Raw genomic sequence first — 19,960 nt, 5'->3', positions numbered from 1 at the left:
GCCCTCCTCTGGACCTTCTCCAGCTGGTCCATGTCCTTCTTATGTTGGGGGCTCCAGAACTGGACACAGTACTCCAGGTGGGGTCTCACCAGGGCAGAGTAGAGGGGGAGAATCACCTCCCTCGACCTGCTGGCCACGCTTCTTTTGGTGCAGCCCAGGATGCGGCTGGCCTTCTGGGCCGCAAGGGCACATTGCCTGCTCATGTTGAGCTTCTCATCCACCATTAAGTTTTTCCCTAAGAAGTGTTTACTCAGGCCCACTCCAAATGTTGAAAAAGATTAGAGATTCTCTGAAGAGTTCACACCTTCTGATATAGCCAAAACAGACAGGGGGAAAAGGAAAAGCTTGTGTAATAATAGTGATGGGCTAACGCACTGCAACAAAAACATTTCAGCCTGAGAGGACTCTGCTGCAATCATGGGCTGCCGGCGGGGCAACGTGCCAAAATGCTTCTGAAACGTGACTGCTGGTGCAGATGAGCAATAAGAAAATGTCTTGCATGCCAGTGCAAACCTCTGCTATCCCAACACAAAACAAAGAGGGAATGCAAACGAAAGCTTTTCATAGTTAGCTTGAAGATGAGCCTTCATTTTCTGATACGCATGCCACCCAGCAAAGTGTGAGACAGAAGGCAACAGAGGTACGCTCATTCTCCAGCTTATAAATAGCGAAAAGCCCTGCGTATGTAGTTCTTCTGAAACTGTTGCTCTGAAAATGAAAATCTGGCCTGGTTACGTAAGGCTTCTGCTGTGTCAGAGCAATTCTGCTTCAGATGAAGCAGGACATGACCGTGCCCCTGGCTGGAATGCCAGGGGTTTAATTACTGCCTCGGCTGCTGACATCCCCGCCAACCTCGTACAAGTCATGACATCAGCTGGCGAAATCTGTTTCGAGTCTGTAAAATTAAGCCGAGTACGTGCTGGCCCCTACCCCTTCTCCTGCCTGTGTGGATGCCACGCCTTCCTGGACAGAGCTGCTCTCCTGCATGGTGTACAGCGCTAAGCATAAAGGGAGAGGAGCGGGCTGAGATAAAATTCCCCACTGGCAAATACAAATTGGTTGGGTCTTTTTCCCTCCCTTGGTTTCACGTTTTTCCCTTGCAGGCTTTCCACATTGCCTTAGCCTTGAAGACTTCTTCTGTAACTGGAGCCCACATCAGCCAGCAGCAATGCTACATCTGAAGAGAAAAGAATCACAGACCTTCCAAGGCAGAGATTTTCTGGTATATTTTCTGCTTGCTATCTGTTTACAGGGAAACATCCTTAGGGCAGGAGCCTTCTGTGTTCTGGGTTATATTCTGTCGGTACCTATCAGATAATAAAGCTGGTTTTAATTAAGACAGGCTGAGCAGGGTCTGGTGCCGTATACCTGCAGTGGGCACAGTGCCCGGGCGAGTGGGAGGTGAAACTAGCATCCTGGAGATCTATTGAGGATCTCAGGGGTCAAACACAGGATTTATCTAGCCGATACTGGATGTTTACACTCTAAGTAGCAGATCTGTGCTCCTTTATAACCCAGCAAGTAGAAACAGGTTATTCTAGACCACGGTTCATCCCATCCTAAAATCCTTTATACAGCAAGTCTCCAGTATAAAGTTGTTGGTGCTGGAGCTGGACAGGCTAGGGTGGTGAGAATGAGTCTGGCTCCAACTCACTTGACACCCATAGATGCCCTTGTCAATATGGTGATGGTGAGGATATGTTTTGATTGAGTGGTCTGTGAATGAAAAATAGCACCAGGCTTATTTTGTTTAGAGTTATACTGAATTACAGTACCGACTTTCCCAACATATAAACAAAACCCATGTTCTTGCTAGCATAATTTATACCGATTCCCAGAACCATGCAAACACAGGCATTTTTATGCTGGAACAACCACATGTACCTCTTCTACGCAAAGACTTTAACATTTGAACTGCATAAAACTGTCATTAGAAATTACTCTTTCCCCAAATGAGGCTTTCCCACAAAAAGCATTTCTAAAGGAGCTGTACCCTCAGCAAAGAGAACCAGATACATATCCCTGTCAGAACACGTGGAAGAAACAAGCACCAATATCTCACTGACACTTTCGTGCTGTAAAGCCTGCCAGGTTAGGAAGTGGATTTACACATAAAAAAAAGCTACCCAGCTATTCTCTGGCACAAATCCATGTGATAGAGCAGCTCTGATGGAATAAAAACTTTGTACAGCACCACTGTTATTGTATATTGATCCAGAGTGTCCGCAGGGTCTGTCCATTTAACTAGTGTGCTACTTTCAAAATGGGTTTTGGTGTGTGCCATCATGCTGCGTTTCTGCTTTTAGAAACACCCGATGGGTTGTTTGAATTGTTTTTTTGTAAGGATGCTGAAATCTTTGCAGCTACTGAAAGAGGTGGCAGGAAACATGGGCACCGCAGGACCAGCCACCCTTGCAGGACACTAACTTGCTGTTCAGGTCACAGGTTCTGGGAAAATACGGCAACCTTGGCTTTGAAGGGCAAATGGAAAGATCAGCTCTTCTGCAGATGGTTTGGTCAGTAAATGCCCTTGCCCTCCAGCACTGCTCGTTTAAAAGGCATAGTGCTTCTTTAGGAATAGGAGTGGCTGGTGACCTCAATATTTAACTAACAATTAAATACAATCTTTGTAACACAAGGCAGAAACGTCACTATTTGACACAGGTGATTTCAAGAAGAGGGTTGTACAGGCAACAGTTTGGGATGTTCAGGTTGCCCTTGGAAAGCCCTCTTCAGTTGGGAAAGCCATACCACCCTGGGAGCTGCCCACCAGACTTGCAATGGCAGGAGGAAGCTACAGAGAAAAGATGGGGGGAGATTAAGAAAAGGGAGTGATGTGGGCAAGTTGGAAGGAGCTGGGAAAGACTTGGAGGAGGGAACAGCTGGAAAATCTGCTTTAATTATTCAGTGGACAAACAAGGGAGCTCCTCCGTCAATAACAATTACTCACCTTGGGTGCTCTGGCCCCAGACTGACAAAGCGTTTAGGTGCCATGACAGCAACTCCCACATCTCCCTTCCAGGTGCCTGGCTTCAGCAGTCAAATGCCCAAACCCCAACTACTAAACTACACCTCCAATATGAGATGCCGTAATTGCTGGATAATTGCAATTAATACCTATGATGGCCAGTAAGGACAGCTAAGGAAATGGGTTCCCTGCCTCCTTGAAGTTAATTTGGAATCCCACCAGTACATGGGCACAAAAGAGGGTTGTTCCTTGCTTTAACTCTCACATTGTCATGCCAAGGTTCGATGCATCAACCAAGGGGACCAGGGGACTCACCGAAGGCAAGTTAGACATGGAATTGCCATCTTCAGTTTAACAGAGATCAAGCCAGCATCTCCTTTCAAAGTTCCCACTTTGGCTGGAGGGAGGGAAATATTTCTTGACTTGTCTTGACATCAGACCACTGGGCAGTGAGGAATGTTAGGTTCATGAAACAGAAAAGGTGGAGGACCATGACCATCTAGCCCAGTAAGAAGGATATTTTCCTGGTAAGGTGTGAAGAAGAGAGGTCTTCAGGTATCCCTTTTCCTTCACCATTTGTGTATCTTCTCCAGATAACTTTTTGAATAACAGCCTGCAAAGCCTTGCTAGTCTGAGGAACATATTGGTAACCAGTGAAAAGGCTTGGTATTAAGAGAAGAATATTAGTGAAGCCCCTGAGAGTGTAAAACATTCCATATCCAACCAGTAGAATAGGAGCCATTGCTAATGGGTGAGGGCTTTCCCCAGATAAATCAGATAAATCATCTCACCAAATGTAACCAGACACACTAGGATCCCATCCGCTGCAGCTCCCACTGGAAGTGTCCCTCACAGCATGCGGAGGGAGAAAAAATTCTGTTTAGCAAACTTAATTTCACTTGCCAACTCTATGTGGAGATCCTGTAATTTGTAGTCTTCAGCACTTTTGAAAGCACAATTTCTCTTGGAGAGAAAGCAAGTGAGAGGTAGCAGACCTGGTTTTTAAACCACTGGCTCAGAGTTTTTGCTTGGAAAATGGACCTCAGTTTTCCTATCTGGAAAACTGAAGTATGACTAGATCTTTGAGGTCTGCCCATAAACAATGCCTCTGGGACCTGCAGCAATAAAAGTATGAAGAGATGCTCTAATCACAGAGATGCTAAACAGTATTATCATAGGTTGCATGATACAATGCACTATAATATTTAAAACATAAAGAGTAAAAGTTTGTTCAGTTGATGTATTAAATCTGAGATTAGTAATCTGAGCAGCAAATGTATTCAGATCTGCTAGCAGACATCACAGAAGAGACACACAAGGCAAAGAACCTGCAGGCTTTCTAGCAACATTAATCTGTGTTTATACAGCACATTTCATTTGATGATCTAGAAGAGCTTATTATTAAAACTCTCACAACTCTCCTGTGGGCTAAGAACAATGCTGTGTCTTTTTAATTGATGAGTAACATGGACTTCAACAAGAAAAAAAGAGTTGAAGGTCAAAGAGGGTGAGTGTCAAAGCTAGACAACTTACCCCTACTATCCACCTTTTGTAAATCTCGTCTGAAGAAGCAGAAAGCAGACAGGGATGCACTGCTAATCAGAAGATTACGCTGCAAGCCATTTCAAAGCAGTTACCATGAAGAGTAACTACCACTTGTGTACCACAGCTTGTGACAGAGGTGGGCAGTCTGTTGCCTGAGCCCAGATCTGACCTCTCGAGGACAGCACATCCAGCAGCACCCTGCACACACACAGGCGCGAGGGGCGAGCCCAGACAGACGTCTTTGTGCAGAGCATGGATGCTCTTACAGACAGAGGGATCTTGGGTCCTGGCTCCCATTGATTTTGCTGCTTCCAACAATACGAGTAGAGAAGGGAGAATCCCCCAAATTGTGCCTACCTTTCAGAGGCAAATCCCGTCACAAAACCACTCTAAGATCTTCAATTAGCTCACAGCCACATCATGCTGTGAAACCGTATAGACTCATGGAGCAGCTGTCTTCTAGTCCTCAGAGGGAAAGATGCTCTTCCCTGAGCCATGAGAAGCAATCCTGAAATACCAGGGTGTTCTTTAGAGCAATTGTTTTCAACTTTCACTAGCAGACCTGTGGCATCCATGGCCTACCTTTAATGGGTCCATTAAAGCTAAGAAAACCAACCTTTCATCAGTAGGTTTCAATTTACCATCATGGAGGCTGAACAGCCAAAGTATTTTCAGAGTTCACAAATCAAGAAAGCTTGTAAACCATTACTTCAGAATTTCACTCCAAATTTCCCATTCAATCTCTCCTTCTCTCGGTAATGAGATATGATGGGACCGTGACCCAAGGCAGCGTGACTGCAAGCGTAAAAAAGTCTTCTCACTCAAGTTCAAGTTCATCAAATGAATAACCTGAATGAGTCTCACTTCGTAGTGAGTCTCCCAGGGCTCAAAGAAGATGCAGCTACAGAGTTGGAAGTCCAATTTTTTGTCCCCCCTTGGGAAGCATTTTTCTGTAACATTAAACAGTAGTGGCTACGGAATCAACATTGTGAACATCCTTGCTGTACCACCCTTTATTCACTTTCAAAACTCTGTTACAGAGAAAAAAAAGTTCAAAACCACAGATCTACAATATTAAAATGTTGACTGATTGCATAGTTCCATAGGATAAGGTACCCCCTATATTGCAAAGCCAAGGCAGACGTCTCTGTACATGCATGCATGTGTGTGTACATGTAAGGACGTGTTCATTGTGACTCTGCTGGCTCACAGTGATCACACCTGACAGAAAAGCTCAAAAGTTCTGAAGTACCCAAAAGTTTTTGGAAAACAGACAACAAAGCTAAGGAGCCAGTCTCCACCAGTGCCTTTAGTGAGGGAAAGGCCACAGTGGCACCCTGTGATTGCACCATCAAAGGCCAACTTCAGACAAGCCCCGGACTATCCTTTAGACACAAAACCAGAGGAAACCAGGCTTCACTGGCTCCACACCTTGTGGCATGATTTGCTGCTCTTCCTACAGTGTTGCTGTGCCTTCATCGCGCTTGGGACCTGGGCTGTCCTGACCAGGTAAGGACGGGTTTGCTCTCTGTTCCCTCATCTCTACCTGAAGTACAGACTCGGGAGACTCCTGCCCTGCTTTGCCACTGACTTGCTAAGCTACTTTCCCTCTCAGCACCTCTGTTACCTCATCTTTGAATCTTTGAAATGAGAATTATGACCTCTGTGAGACACTTCGATGTCCACAGATGAAGTGTGCTGTGGCACATATGCACATTCTCTCTATTTTAAATGCTAGGTAATATATTGCCATGTTTGTTTTTTTTTTCCTTTTGTCTATTCACCTGATTATTAAAATGGAAATCAATGAACCACTCCAGGGGTAAAAAAAAAAAAGGAAAACACTTTGAATCAGCCTTCTCTTTTGAAGATAATTGTGGGGGAGAAAGCAGTTTTGAAACAATGGATGGCAAAGTGCAATGCTTAGAAACTATAGGGCAGAAGGTATTTATACACCTCATAGATCACTGTTGCAATATTCCTGTTCTCTTCCATTTTCTAAGTTGTGTACAAAACATGTTTCCAAAATAAATTATTTACTTCTGAACTGCTGCACTGCACAGCAGGATGGCTGTCAGAGCAAAGTGTCACTAATGGAGGATACCTCATATGATCCAGACGGGAAGACCCGTTCAGATTGCAACAAGTCCTGCGTGAGAATACAGCACGTGAAACCAATGTGGACAGGCAGCGAAACCCTGGCTCAATCAGCCACCCAGAGCAGTTTCCATCTCTCCTTTTCATCTCAGGAATGACCTTGTTCCCTGCCTGGGTAGATGTGCCAATTAGACTGGGGTCTTCTGAAGAGGAAGGATGGAGGGCAGTTGTCAGTCTTATGCTGTACCTGAAGATGTTTGGGACTCAGTCGGATGCTGACTCTGCTCCTAACTCACCAAAAGCAGCACAACACTTTGGACCAACCAGTGATACCCAGCAAACCCACGGTAGCACTGCAATGCACGCATATGATTGAGTGCAGAATTTGTTCTGCTTGTAGCTTTAACTGCTGGGGCTGGCAATTAAAACGTAAAGGTGTGATTCCCATGTTCCAGGTTTCATTTGCAGGAAGCGCTGTCAAAACAGAAATATTAAGGCAGGTTTTTTAACTTATAGATGAAGAATATTTTCTGTGGAGCTTCTTTAAATAATAAACAGCCTCCACCCTGTCCTAGAGACCATGCAAAGCAACAAAAAGCCTCTTCCGGGCTGAGCAGAGTCATGCTCAGTTTTGATCTCTCACATCTACAGGAAAATGTACTCTATAAAATCAGCTATATTTAATGAGCTCATTAGGAAAATAAACAAAGAAAATCCACAAATATAGGCTGAATACATATTGTATAGAGTAGTCTGCAACGTGAATTCTTTCATTCACCACTTATTTCATTTGGTTTTGAACTCACAAGTTCTCTAAATCATAACTGGAAATCTGTAACTCATAACCTGTGACTTGTGCTGATCTGGTGTTTGCTTCCTCGCAGTCTTCAGCCACATCTCCCTTCTGCAGTGGCCTCGCAAGGTCCTCTGCCAGCTCCTGCAGCACTTCAGGGTGCACCTCAGCGCGCATCTCCACTTGGCTCAAGGCCTCTCTCATCTCATCCCCTGCCACCTCATCCTACCTCCTCCTCTTGCACTAAGGGAACCTCTTCTTTGCTCCAGCCTTTCCCCCAGCTCTCCAGGGCCTGCCACCTCTCAAGGCTGCTCTTGCTGGAAGCATCGTGCCCCAGGACGATTGCCACAACCCGCATCAGCCTGAAGTGCTGCTGTAGGCTAGGGAGGGTCAGGAGAGTTTTCAGACAGAGCAACCATCATCCCCAGATGTGACCATGGGATGGGACCTTACTGGTGTAGTTTAGCCCCACTCAGGACCAACCTACACAGCTCACTCCCTCCACCCTCCATGGAATAGGGAGAGATAATAAAAAAAAACCACCAAACCTAGAGGTTTGAGATAAGGACAGGAAGAGATCATTGAAGTTACCATTACAAGCAAAACAGACTCCACTTGGGGAAAACTGTTTATTTATCATTAAAAACAAAGTAGGATAATGAAGAAGTAAATAAAAACAACTTCCTCCCATCCCTACTTCTTCTCAGGTTTAACTTTATGTTCAATTATCTCCACCTCCTTCCCCCTTGACCAGCACAGGGGGAAATAGGGAACGGGGGTTATGGTCAGTTCAGCACACATCGCTTCACGCTGCTCCTTTCTCCTCGGGGGAAGAACTCCTCACATTTCTCCCCTGCTCCAGCATGGGGTCCCTCCCATGGGCTGCAGTCCTTCATGAACTGCTCCGGCATGGGTCATTTTTCCACAGGGGTGCAGTCCCCCCAGAACAGCTGCCCCAGCGGGCCCTCCACAGGCCACAGTCTCCTTCAGGCTTCGGCCTGGCCCAGCGTGGGGTCCTCCACGGGCTGCAGGTGGATCTCTGCTCCTCCGTGGGCCTCCCAGCCATTCTTCTCACAAGAAATTCTTCACAATCAGCTCAGGCAGACACCTCTCGGGTTCTGTTCACATCTCCTCTCCACTTCTTGCAGCCGGGCTGGGATAAGTCGGGCCCAGACGACTGCCCAGCAGAAGGCCAGAGGGTGAGGGCTGCAGGGCCCACAAGGCTCACGCCTCCCCCTCTCTGCCCCCGCTTCTGTTTCTTCAAATCTTCTCCTTTTTTTAAAAACTATTTCTCCTGTTCTTAAAAAATGTTACCAAAGAGGGAACATTCCATCACCAAGTGGCTTGGCCCTGACCAGCAGTGGGTCTGCCCTAGGCCCGGCCGAGTCCAGCAGACAAAGGGGAAACTTCTAGCAGGTTCTTGCAGAAGCTGCCAGCGTAGCCCCCCCCTTACTAAACAAAGCCAACACACTTGTTTGGGGCTATGGTTTGCATCCATGCTGAAAACAGCCTTGATACCCCAGGGAATTGTTAGTTCTTGCTGAGCAGTGCTTGCACAGCGCCAAGGGCTGTTCTGCTCCTCAGCCTGCGCCATCAGCGAGCAGGCTGGAGGTGCACAAGACATTGGGAGGGGACACAGTGGGGACATCTGACCCCAACTGACCAAAGGGAAATCCCACACCATATGACACCATGCTCAGCAATGAAACTGGGGGAGGAAGGTTTGGTGGAGGCTGCCCTTGCTCAGGGAGCGGCTTGGCAGCAGTCAGTTGCTGGTCAGCAATTGCTTTCTTTTGCATCACTTGGTTTTGTCCTTGGCCTTTTTTTTTCCCCTTTCTTTTCTATTTTGTGGCTTTTCCTTTTCACATCTCTGTTTTAAAATTATAAAACACTCCTGGGCAACCTGCTCTAGGTGAGCCTGCTTGAGCAGATGTTGGACCAGATGATCTCCACAGGTCCCTTACCACCTCCACCCTCCTGGGTGACTCTGTGCTTGGCTTTCACCTCAAGCACGGGAACTCAGCCCTGATGCCCGCTGCAAAGGATGCTGGGACAAGGGACCATCCCTACCTCCTCCCTGAGAACTCATCACAACACCACAGCTCCCCACTCCCAAATACCCACGGGCAGAAGCAGTCAGAAGAGACAAAAGATCATTTTATTGTGGATGTCAACAGTGGGGGCCCAGGAGTCACAACTGATCAGCTGGTGAAAATGAATCAGCACCTGCAACAAGAATCAGAATGCTCTCCTAAAGGCAGGAAGAGGCAGGATTTTGTTCCCCTTTCTTTAGGGAACACCCTTGACGAGGAATTTATCGTGCCCAGAAGAGAGGGTGCTATTGCTGGCGTTGCCTATGGGACGGCTCTGGCTCCGCATCCCCATTGGTGATGCCCTTAGAGACCCGCGCGTGTGCAGAGATGCACAGTGCCCCCATGCCACGCAGCGGGGCTCGACGGGCAGCCCCTGCGGAGCTGCCGTGGTCTTCTTTGCAAACCCTGTGCACCACCATCCCTTGCCGTCCCTGGCCAGCGAGTTGGGCTTCCTTAGAGCGGTGGAGAGAACTGGGAAAGATGGGCAACAGAGCCTGGTACACACCTGGGTTTCCTGACCTTCAGCACCTTCCTGCGCCTTTTCAGGCCTCTGCGCCTAACACCTTTCTCTCTCTTCTTCCACTTCTTTTCTATGTCGCGTCTCCTCTCCTCTCCCCATGCCTGTCTTCTCTTTCCCTTTCTTCTCTTTTCCTTCTCCCAGGGAAAGCCTGCAAACCTTTCCAACCCACAGTGCTGACAGTTAGGGAAAGCCACCATGCGCTGCACTCACTGCTGGTTTTCACCAAAGCCAGCTCATTTTACCTTCGCTCTTTTGAAAGGCTGGCCATTTCTTCTGGGCACCCCAGGGAGTCTGCTGTGCTCTCGGGGGTGGCTTGAGGCAAAGGTGGAGGTACCTACAGCAGAAAGGTTGGAGATTGCAGGTGGAAAGAGACAAGCTGGAGCAGTGAGCCACTCTTGGGCAAATGGCTACCTCAGCTCTCCAGAGCTCCACGACAATCCCTTTGGCTGCTTTGCATCGGCCACAATGCACTCAGTCCCCCCACCTCCCCAGAATAGACTTGAGGATGCTCTGACAAAGCAGGACCTGAGCAAAACCCCTCTCAAGTTGACAGCTACTCCTCTCTGTCTTTCTGCAGGAATTTGGCGGACATTAGATTTGATGAAGCATATGCCCAGTGCATTTGAGACACAGCCCTGGCAGTTTACCTTCCTGTGTATCATCCTGGGGGCTGGAGGAGTAACCTAAACTCACCCCAGCTCTACTGCCAGGCAGAGCCACAGCAGCAACTTGGCTTCAGCAGAAACTGCCCTCTTACAGCAGACCTGTGGCCACAGTGTTTGGGGACCTGACATACCTCTCCCCTTTCAGACGCCACCACCGCATCTCCCCCAGCTTCTGTGGGGACACCCAGACTAGAGGGGAGTGCGTGCTGCAAGGCTTCTGCCCGCTGCTCGGTGTCTGCTGGGACTGCAGGGACGATGCTTTGCTCTTCCAAAGGCAGATGGAGAAAGAAAAAGCATGTGCAGCAAAGTGACTTGGTGGAAGTGAGAAACTGCTCCAGCAAAACCCACCCAAAGCCCTCTACCATGCTGGTGTTTCAGCCCGGTCTGCAGGCTTCAGCTCATCTTGCAGAGCAAACCCATGATGCTCTCAGAGGCAGCAGCCAAGCAGAGGCCACGGGACAAGCGGGGCCCAGAGGACAACACTGCATGCCCAGCCCCGCTACAGAACCACACTGAGGTTTCTGGCGTCCCAAGCCCCAGCCTGGGACAACCCTCAGGCCCTCCACTTACCTTGGCATTTCTCCGTGGGGGCTGGTGGCTCCTCGGCTGCTGCACAGGGAAGGTCCGTTGTCTCCTCCCCAAAGATTGCCCTGCAGTTCTCAATCAGAAACTCCACCAGCACCTTCACCTGCACACATCAAACCCTGGGTCTCAACCCAGCTGCCTGAAAATGGACCAAGCAGCCTCTTCCACTCCTGAGCCTTGCTTCTGCACAGAAGGCTGTGGGGGCTGCACTTCTGAGCAGCCACCCCACCACCACTTGCCCAAGGGAGGAGGCATCCAGAGACCTCAGAGCAGCCAAGTTCTGAGGGGCCGCGAAGGCTGCAGCCGGCTGCTCCATCCAGCGTACCTTCTCTGTCACCTGCAGCAGAGTCTCCAGAGGGAGCAGGTCCTCGTTGCCTGGGCTCAGCAGGTTTGGCCCAATGCAGACGGCCAGGTTGCTGCAGCTCATCTTGCTGCTGGCTGCATTGTGGCCAATGTGCTGCAGGAGGGACAGCAGCCGCTCCAGAAGGAGGACATTGGCTGCAGGCAACTTCTTGCCCACCCTGAGGGAACGGGAACACAGCGGTAACAAAGCAGATGTTGCCCACCGCCGCCCCCGGGGCTTGTCCAAGCTTTCCAGCTGCTCTCAGCCAGCGCGCTGGGTTCCTGCTCAACAGGCAGGCTGCTGCCCACACTTACGCTTTCAGCTCTTGCACCTTCTCCTCCCTGCTGCTCTTCTGCATGGCTGCCATCCAGTCCTCGTAGAGGTCAACAACCAGCAGCTTGCCGGGGATGTTGCGCAGGAAGTCCTGCAAGGTCAAGGGCTCCAGCTGAGCCTTGGAACACTGCAGGCCAGCCACGAGCTCCTCCAGCTGCAGGGCAGAAGCCCTCACCTTCAAGATGACAGCCAGCAGCAGCGCAGGCTGGCTTTGCAGGTTGACATCCGCACCGTGGTCCAGGGCCTCCCGCAGCTCCCGATGTGCTGTTCCGCTGGCAGCTCTGCGGAATACGCCCTCCGTCGAGGGCCCTTCCTGCTGCAGGACAGCCAGCAGCTCCTGCAGGAGAGGCAGCAGGACAGGTGCTGGGCTGAGAGCTGCTTTCTGACAGCGCTGGTGAGAGCACTGCCCCACATCCAGCTCCTTGCCTCAGCAAAGGTGCTGGGACCAGAAGCACGCTGTGGGGCTGAGGAGCCCAGGCGCCCGTCCCTGGAGCTCCGGTGGACAGCCATTGCCTGTCCAGAGCAGGCCTAGGGAGGGCTGGGGAACCCCGCGTCCAGGCTGGCTTACCTGGATGGGCTGGGGCAGCATGCCATCCTCCCCGCAGAGGGCTGCCAGGGGCTGCCCAAAGAGCACCCTGCTGCAGCCAGAGCCCGCCTGCCCTGGCGCCGGGGCAGTGGCCGGGCTCCGCCGCAGAGCAAAGGCCCAGGGCAGCCCCTTCCTCCTCCTGCTGCTCCCTCCTACTACAAAGAAAACAGAGCAAGAGCGCGTCAACGGAGACCACCAGGACAGCGCTCCCGCAACCTGGCCTGCCAGCAGCGCTGGCATGCCAGCGGGAGAGCCTGGCCCTGCTTTCGCCCTGCCTTCCTCCAAGCTGGAGGCAGCAGCAGAGGCTCCGTGTCCCCGCAGAAGCACGTCCACCGGCCGCTGCCCAGCGCTTGTCCTTGCTCCTCCAGGTCACATCCTCCTTTGGGCTGCCCAACCTGCATGGCGACACTCAAGGGACAAGTGAGCACCACTCCACTGCTGGCAGGACCTCTCCTTTCTTTCCAAAACTCACCTGTTGAGCAGCAAAGGTCCCCTGCGTTGCCAGACGGGACTGTCGCAGCTCCTTGCTTGGGATCAGCCTGCAAGAACCAGGCTGCACTTAGAGAGCAGTCCCGCAGCAGAAAGGGCCACCGGCCAGCTGCCCCCGGCACCAGCAGCCTGAGCGTGGGCAGAGCTGGGACCCTCTGCCCTCCCAGCCTCTCTGCCTCACACAGCGGCTTTCCTCCCAGTGCCTCCAGCCAGGATGTGCCAGCGTTCCTGGTGTCTTCCCAACCCTCTCTGCTCCCCAGGTGGCACCAAGGGACCCTACCTCCCTCTCTCCTGCACAAGCTCACGCCACTCCCCGCACATGCCGGCTCAGCCAGAGGCGGGTGAAAGGCAGCCATTCTCACCTTTGCCTGGCCCTCCAGCAGCTTCTCCAGGTTCCCAGTGTTCAATGACCTCCACTGGGCAAGAGAGAAGGAGTGGGAGAAGGTGAGCAGCCATGTCCCTGCTGCTCAGCTGGAAGACCAGTGCTGGCAGGCAGGGCCCGGGCCACACAGACACTCACGGCATGGCGGTGGCTCAGCTTCTCCAGGAGCGTGAGCGAGAAGAGGCGGGTCACTTGGGCTCTTTTGGCTCCTTCTGGTGTCCTGTGTGCCGGGAAGGGACAGGGAGAGAGCAGGCTGAGCCCCGAGCCACCTCTTCTCTCTTGGGCCCGCTGCTGCCCAACCGTGCCCGCGTGTTCCCGAGGCGCCAGGAGAGCCTACCTGGAAGCGCAGCAGCAGTTGGCCTGGCCCATCCCGCCCGAGACAGGAGGACGCTCGCCGTGGACACAGGAGGTGTCCCAGCCAGTGACAGTGAGGACGCGAAGCCGGGTGCTGGTGTGGGTGCTCGGGCAGAGCTGCCTCTCGCTGCCAGCGCAGCTCTGTCCTGCAGTCTCTGAGGGCTGCTGGCTCCAACTGCCCAACATTCCGAGCCCAACGGAAAGTGGGCGGGGCCCTGGGGGCACCTGCCCCAGTGTGGCCATGGCTGGCCTGCAGCGGGGAGCCCAGAGCAGGGCACAGCAGAGGGGAAGGACCACCTCCCTCCACCTGCTGCCACTGCCCCTTGCCTTGGCATTCACCGCTCCTCCTCTTGCACTAAGGGAACCTCTTCTTTGCTCCAGCCTTTCCCCCAGCTCTCCAGGGCCTGCCACCTCTCAAGGCTGCTCTTGCGGGAAGCATCGTGCCCCAGGACGATTGCCACAACCCACATCAGCCTGAAGTGCTGCTGTAGGCTAGGGAGGGTCAGGAGAGTTTTCAGACAGAGCAACCATCATCCCCAGATGTGTCCGTGGGATGGGACCTTACTGGTGTAGTTTAGCCCCACTCAGGACCAACCTACACAGCTCACTCCCTCCACCCTCCATGGAATAGGGAGAGATAATAAAAAAAAACCACCAAACCTAGAGGTTTGAGATAAGGACAGGAAGAGATCATTGAAGTTACCATTACAAGCAAAACAGACTCCACTTGGGGAAAACTGTTTATTTATCATTAAAAACAAAGTAGGATAATGAGGAAGTAAATAAAAACAACTTCCTCCCATCCCTACTTCTTCTCAGGTTTAACTTTATGTTCAATTATCTCCACCTCCTTCCCCCTTGACCAGCACAGGGGGAAATAGGGAACGGGGGTTACGGTCAGTTCAGCACACATCGCTTCACGCTGCTCCTTTCTCCTCGGGGGAAGAACTCCTCACATTTCTCCCCTGCTCCAGCATGGGGTCCCTCCCATGGGCTGCAGTCCTTCATGAACTGCTCCGGCATGGGTCATTTTTCCACAGGGGTGCAGTCCCCCCAGAACAGCTGCCCCAGCGGGCCCTCCACAGGCCACAGTCTCCTTCAGGCTTCGGCCTGCCCCAGCGTGGGGTCCTCCACGGGCTGCAGGTGGATCTCTGCTCCTCCGTGGGCCTCCCAGCCATTCTTCTCACAAGAAATTCTTCACAATCAGCTCAGGCAGACACCTCTCGGGTTCTGTTCACATCTCCTCTCCACTTCTTGCAGCCGGGCTGGGATAAGTCGGGCCCAGACGACTGCCCAGCAGAAGGCCAGAGGGTGAGGGCTGCAGGGCCCACAAGGCTCACGCCTCCCCCTCTCTGCCCCCGCTTCTGTTTCTTCAAATCTTCTCCTTTTTTTAAAAACTATTTCTCCTGTTCTTAAAAAATGTTACCAAAGAGGGAACATTCCATCACCAAGTGGCTTGGCCCTGACCAGCAGTGGGTCTGCCCTAGGCCCGGCCGAGTCCAGCAGACAAAGGGGAAACTTCTAGCAGGTTCTTGCAGAAGCTGCCAGCGTAGCCCCCCCCTTACTAAACAAAGCCAACACACTTGTTTGGGGCTATGGTTTGCATCCATGCTGAAAACAGCCTTGATACCCCAGGGAATTGTTAGTTCTTGCTGAGCAGTGCTTGCACAGCGCCAAGGGCTATTCTGCTCCTCAGCCTGCGCCATCAGCGAGCAGGCTGGAGGTGCACAAGACATTGGGAGGGGACACAGTGGGGACATCTGACCCCAACTGACCAAAGGGAAATCCCACACCATATGACACCATGCTCAGCAATGAAACTGGGGGAGGAAGGTTTGGTGGAGGCTGCCCTTGCTCAGGGAGCGGCTTGGCAGCAGTCAGTTGCTGGTCAGCAATTGCTTTCTTTTGCATCACTTGGTTTTGTCCTTGGCCTTTTTTTTCCCCCTTTCTTTTCTATTTTGTGGCTTTTCCTTTTCACATCTCTGTTTTAAAATTATAAAACACTCCTGGGCAACCTGCTCTAGGTGAGCCTGCTTGAGCAGATGTTGGACCAGATGATCTCCACAGGTCCCTTACCACCTCCACCCTCCTGGGTGACTCTGTGCTTGGCTTTCACCTCAAGCACGGGAACTCAGCCCTGATGCCCGCTGCAAAGGATGCTGGGACAAGGGACCATCCCTACCTCCTCCCTGAGAACTCATCACAACACCACAGCTCCCCACTCCCAAATACCCACGGGCAGAAGCAGTCAGAAGAGACAAAAGATCATTTTATTGTGGATGTCAACAGTGGGGGCCCAGGAGTCACAACTGATCAGCTGGTGAAAATGAATCAGCACCTGCAACAAGAATCAGAATGCTCTCCTAAAGGCAGGAAGAGGCAGGATTTTGTTCCCCTTTCTTTAGGGAACACCCTTGACGAGGAATTTATCGTGCCCAGAAGAGAGGGTGCTATTGCTGGCGTTGCCTATGGGACGGCTCTGGCTCCGCATCCCCATTGGTGATGCCCTTAGAGACCCGCGCGTGTGCAGAGATGCACAGTGCCCCCATGCCACGCAGCGGGGCTCGACGGGCAGCCCCTGCGGAGCTGCCGTGGTCTTCTTTGCAAACCCTGTGCACCACCATCCCTTGCCGTCCCTGGCCAGCGAGTTGGGCTTCCTTAGAGCGGTGGAGAGAACTGGGAAAGATGGGCAACAGAGCCTGGTACACACCTGGGTTTCCCGACCTTCAGCACCTTCCTGCGCCTTTTCAGGCCTCTGCGCCTAACACCTTTCTCTCTCTTCTTCCACTTCTTTTCTATGTCGCGTCTCCTCTCCTCTCCCCATGCCTGTCTTCTCTTTCCCTTTCTTCTCTTTTCCTTCTCCCAGGGAAAGCCTGCAAACCTTTCCAACCCACAGTGCTGACAGTTAGGGAAAGCCACCATGCGCTGCACTCACTGCTGGTTTTCACCAAAGCCAGCTCATTTTACCTTCGCTCTTTTGAAAGGCTGGCCATTTCTTCTGGGCACCCCAGGGAGTCTGCTGTGCTCTCGGGGGTGGCTTGAGGCAAAGGTGGAGGTACCTACAGCAGAAAGGTTGGAGATTGCAGGTGGAAAGAGACAAGCTGGAGCAGTGAGCCACTCTTGGGCAAATGGCTACCTCAGCTCTCCAGAGCTCCACGACAATCCCTTTGGCTGCTTTGCATCGGCCACAATGCACTCAGTCCCCCCACCTCCCCAGAATAGACTTGAGGATGCTCTGACAAAGCAGGACCTGAGCAAAACCCCTCTCAAGTTGACAGCTACTCCTCTCTGTCTTTCTGCAGGAATTTGGCGGACATTAGATTTGATGAAGCATATGCCCAGTGCATTTGAGACACAGCCCTGGCAGTTTACCTTCCTGTGTATCATCCTGGGGGCTGGAGGAGTAACCTAAACTCACCCCAGCTCTACTGCCAGGCAGAGCCACAGCAGCAACTTGGCTTCAGCAGAAACTGCCCTCTTACAGCAGACCTGTGGCCACAGTGTTTGGGGACCTGACATACCTCTCCCCTTTCAGACGCCACCACCGCATCTCCCCCAGCTTCTGTGGGGACACCCAGACTAGAGGGGAGTGCGTGCTGCAAGGCTTCTGCCCGCTGCTCGGTGTCTGCTGGGACTGCAGGGACGATGCTTTGCTCTTCCAAAGGCAGATGGAGAAAGAAAAAGCATGTGCAGCAAAGTGACTTGGTGGAAGTGAGAAACTGCTCCAGCAAAACCCACCCAAAGCCCTCTACCATGCTGGTGTTTCAGCCCGGTCTGCAGGCTTCAGCTCATCTTGCAGAGCAAACCCATGATGCTCTCAGAGGCAGCAGCCAAGCAGAGGCCACGGGACAAGCGGGGCCCAGAGGACAACACTGCATGCCCAGCCCCGCTACAGAACCACACTGAGGTTTCTGGCGTCCCAAGCCCCAGCCTGGGACAACCCTCAGGCCCTCCACTTACCTTGGCATTTCTCTGTGGGGGCTGGTGGCTCCTCGGCTGCTGCACAGGGAAGGTCCGTTGTCTCCTCCCCAAAGATTGCCCTGCAGTTCTCAATCAGAAACTCCACCAGCACCTTCACCTGCACACATCAAACCCTGGGTCTCAACCCAGCTGCCTGAAAATGGACCAAGCAGCCTCTTCCACTCCTGAGCCTTGCTTCTGCACAGAAGGCTGTGGGGGCTGCACTTCCGAGCAGCCACCCCACCACCACTTGCCCAAGGGAGGAGGCATCCAGAGACCTCAGAGCAGCCAAGTTCTGAGGGGCCGCGAAGGCTGCAGCCGGCTGCTCCATCCAGCGTACCTTCTCTGTCACCTGCAGCAGAGTCTCCAGAGGGAGCAGGTCCTCGTTGCCTGGGCTCAGCAGGTTTGGCCCAATGCAGACGGCCAGGTTGCTGCAGCTCATCTTGCTGCTGGCTGCATTGTGGCCAATGTGCTGCAGGAGGGACAGCAGCCGCTCCAGAAGGAGGACATTGGCTGCAGGCAACTTCTTGCCCACCCTGAGGGAACGGGAACACAGCGGTAACAAAGCAGATGTTGCCCACCGCCGCCCCCGGGGCTTGTCCAAGCTTTCCAGCTGCTCTCAGCCAGCGCGCTGGGTTCCTGCTCAACAGGCAGGCTGCTGCCCACACTTACGCTTTCAGCTCTTGCACCTTCTCCTCCCTGCTGCTCTTCTGCATGGCTGCCATCCAGTCCTCGTAGAGGTCAACAACCAGCAGCTTGCCGGGGATGTTGCGCAGGAAGTCCTGCAAGGTCAAGGGCTCCAGCTGAGCCTTGGAACACTGCAGGCCAGCCACGAGCTCCTCCAGCTGCAGGGCAGAAGCCCTCACCTTCAAGATGACAGCCAGCAGCAGCGCAGGCTGGCTTTGCAGGTTGACATCCGCACCGTGGTCCAGGGCCTCCCGCAGCTCCCGATGTGCTGTTCCGCTGGCAGCTCTGCGGAATACGCCCTCCGTCGAGGGCCCTTCCTGCTGCAGGACAGCCAGCAGCTCCTGCAGGAGAGGCAGCAGGACAGGTGCTGGGCTGAGAGCTGCTTTCTGACAGCGCTGGTGAGAGCACTGCCCCACATCCAGCTCCTTGCCTCAGCAAAGGTGCTGGGACCAGAAGCACGCTGTGGGGCTGAGGAGCCCAGGCGCCCGTCCCTGGAGCTCCGGTGGACAGCCATTGCCTGTCCAGAGCAGGCCTAGGGAGGGCTGGGGAACCCCGCGTCCAGGCTGGCTTACCTGGATGGGCTGGGGCAGCATGCCATCCTCCCCGCAGAGGGCTGCCAGGGGCTGCCCAAAGAGCACCCTGCTGCAGCCAGAGCCCGCCTGCCCTGGCGCCGGGGCAGTGGCCGGGCTCCGCCGCAGAGCAAAGGCCCAGGGCAGCCCCTTCCTCCTCCTGCTGCTCCCTCCTACTACAAAGAAAACAGAGCAAGAGCGCGTCAACGGAGACCACCAGGACAGCGCTCCCGCAACCTGGCCTGCCAGCAGCGCTGGCATGCCAGCGGGAGAGCCTGGCCCTGCTTTCGCCCTGCCTTCCTCCAAGCTGGAGGCAGCAGCAGAGGCTCCGTGTCCCCGCAGAAGCACGTCCACCGGCCGCTGCCCAGCGCTTGTCCTTGCTCCTCCAGGTCACATCCTCCTTTGGGCTGCCCAACCTGCATGGCGACACTCAAGGGACAAGTGAGCACCACTCCACTGCTGGCAGGACCTCTCCTTTCTTTCCAAAACTCACCTGTTGAGCAGCAAAGGTCCCCTGCGTTGCCAGACGGGACTGTCGCAGCTCCTTGCTTGGGATCAGCCTGCAAGAACCAGGCTGCACTTAGAGAGCAGTCCCGCAGCAGAAAGGGCCACCGGCCAGCTGCCCCCGGCACCAGCAGCCTGAGCGTGGGCAGAGCTGGGACCCTCTGCCCTCCCAGCCTCTCTGCCTCACGCAGCGGCTTTCCTCCCAGTGCCTCCAGCCAGGATGTGCCAGCGTTCCTGGTGTCTTCCCAACCCTCTCTGCTCCCCAGGTGGCACCAAGGGACCCTACCTCCCTCTCTCCTGCACAAGCTCACGCCACTCCCCGCACATGCCGGCTCAGCCAGAGGCGGGTGAAAGGCAGCCATTCTCACCTTTGCCTGGCCCTCCAGCAGCTTCTCCAGGTTCCCGGTGTTCAATGACCTCCACTGGGCAAGAGAGAAGGAGTGGGAGAAGGTGAGCAGCCATGTCCCTGCTGCTCAGCTGGAAGACC

The 19,960-nt window shown here is 53.2% G+C and overlaps 2 protein-coding genes across 3 annotated transcripts; both read right to left on the bottom strand.

Annotated features, from left to right (window-relative positions):
- Window positions 1-9,544: 9,544 nt before the first annotated feature.
- LOC147601438 (T-cell activation Rho GTPase-activating protein-like) lies at window positions 9,545-14,183 on the bottom strand. 2 transcript variants are annotated; one of them, XM_086745012.1, is made up of 13 exons: window positions 14,093-14,183; window positions 13,737-14,060; window positions 13,538-13,619; window positions 13,380-13,433; window positions 12,511-13,067; window positions 12,118-12,279; window positions 11,924-12,033; window positions 11,592-11,787; window positions 11,252-11,369; window positions 10,813-10,946; window positions 10,259-10,350; window positions 10,002-10,172; window positions 9,545-9,629 (listed from the first exon to the last, which is right to left on the bottom strand). In XM_086745012.1, exons 5-13 carry the CDS (start codon window positions 12,766-12,768, stop codon window positions 9,623-9,625), a joined length of 1,248 nt encoding a protein of 415 aa, XP_086601138.1. In that variant the 5' UTR covers window positions 12,769-13,067; window positions 13,380-13,433; window positions 13,538-13,619; window positions 13,737-14,060; window positions 14,093-14,183; the 3' UTR covers window positions 9,545-9,622. The 2 variants fall into 2 exon arrangements, 1 of the variants encoding a protein (XP_086601138.1); XR_015258160.1 differs by lacking the exon at window positions 10,813-10,946.
- On the bottom strand, window positions 12,898-19,872 carry LOC104479996 (uncharacterized). The gene is made up of 14 exons (XM_086744667.1): window positions 19,842-19,872; window positions 18,973-19,529; window positions 18,580-18,741; window positions 18,386-18,495; window positions 18,054-18,249; window positions 17,714-17,831; window positions 17,275-17,408; window positions 16,721-16,812; window positions 16,464-16,634; window positions 13,737-13,928; window positions 13,538-13,619; window positions 13,380-13,433; window positions 13,001-13,067; window positions 12,898-12,923 (listed from the first exon to the last, which is right to left on the bottom strand). The coding sequence occupies exons 2-14, from the start codon at window positions 19,228-19,230 to the stop codon at window positions 12,898-12,900; spliced, it is 1,662 nt and encodes a 553-aa protein (XP_086600793.1). The 5' UTR covers window positions 19,231-19,529; window positions 19,842-19,872.
- Between the last annotated feature and the right edge of the window lie 88 nt (window positions 19,873-19,960).

This window comes from Chlamydotis macqueenii, chromosome 3 (assembly GCF_036417535.1).
Source record: "Chlamydotis macqueenii isolate bChlMac1 chromosome 3, bChlMac1.mat, whole genome shotgun sequence".
Lineage (NCBI taxonomy): Eukaryota > Metazoa > Chordata > Aves > Otidiformes > Otididae > Chlamydotis > Chlamydotis macqueenii.
Note: the sequence above shows the minus strand (reverse complement) of the source record. Positions and strands in the feature narration are given on the sequence as shown.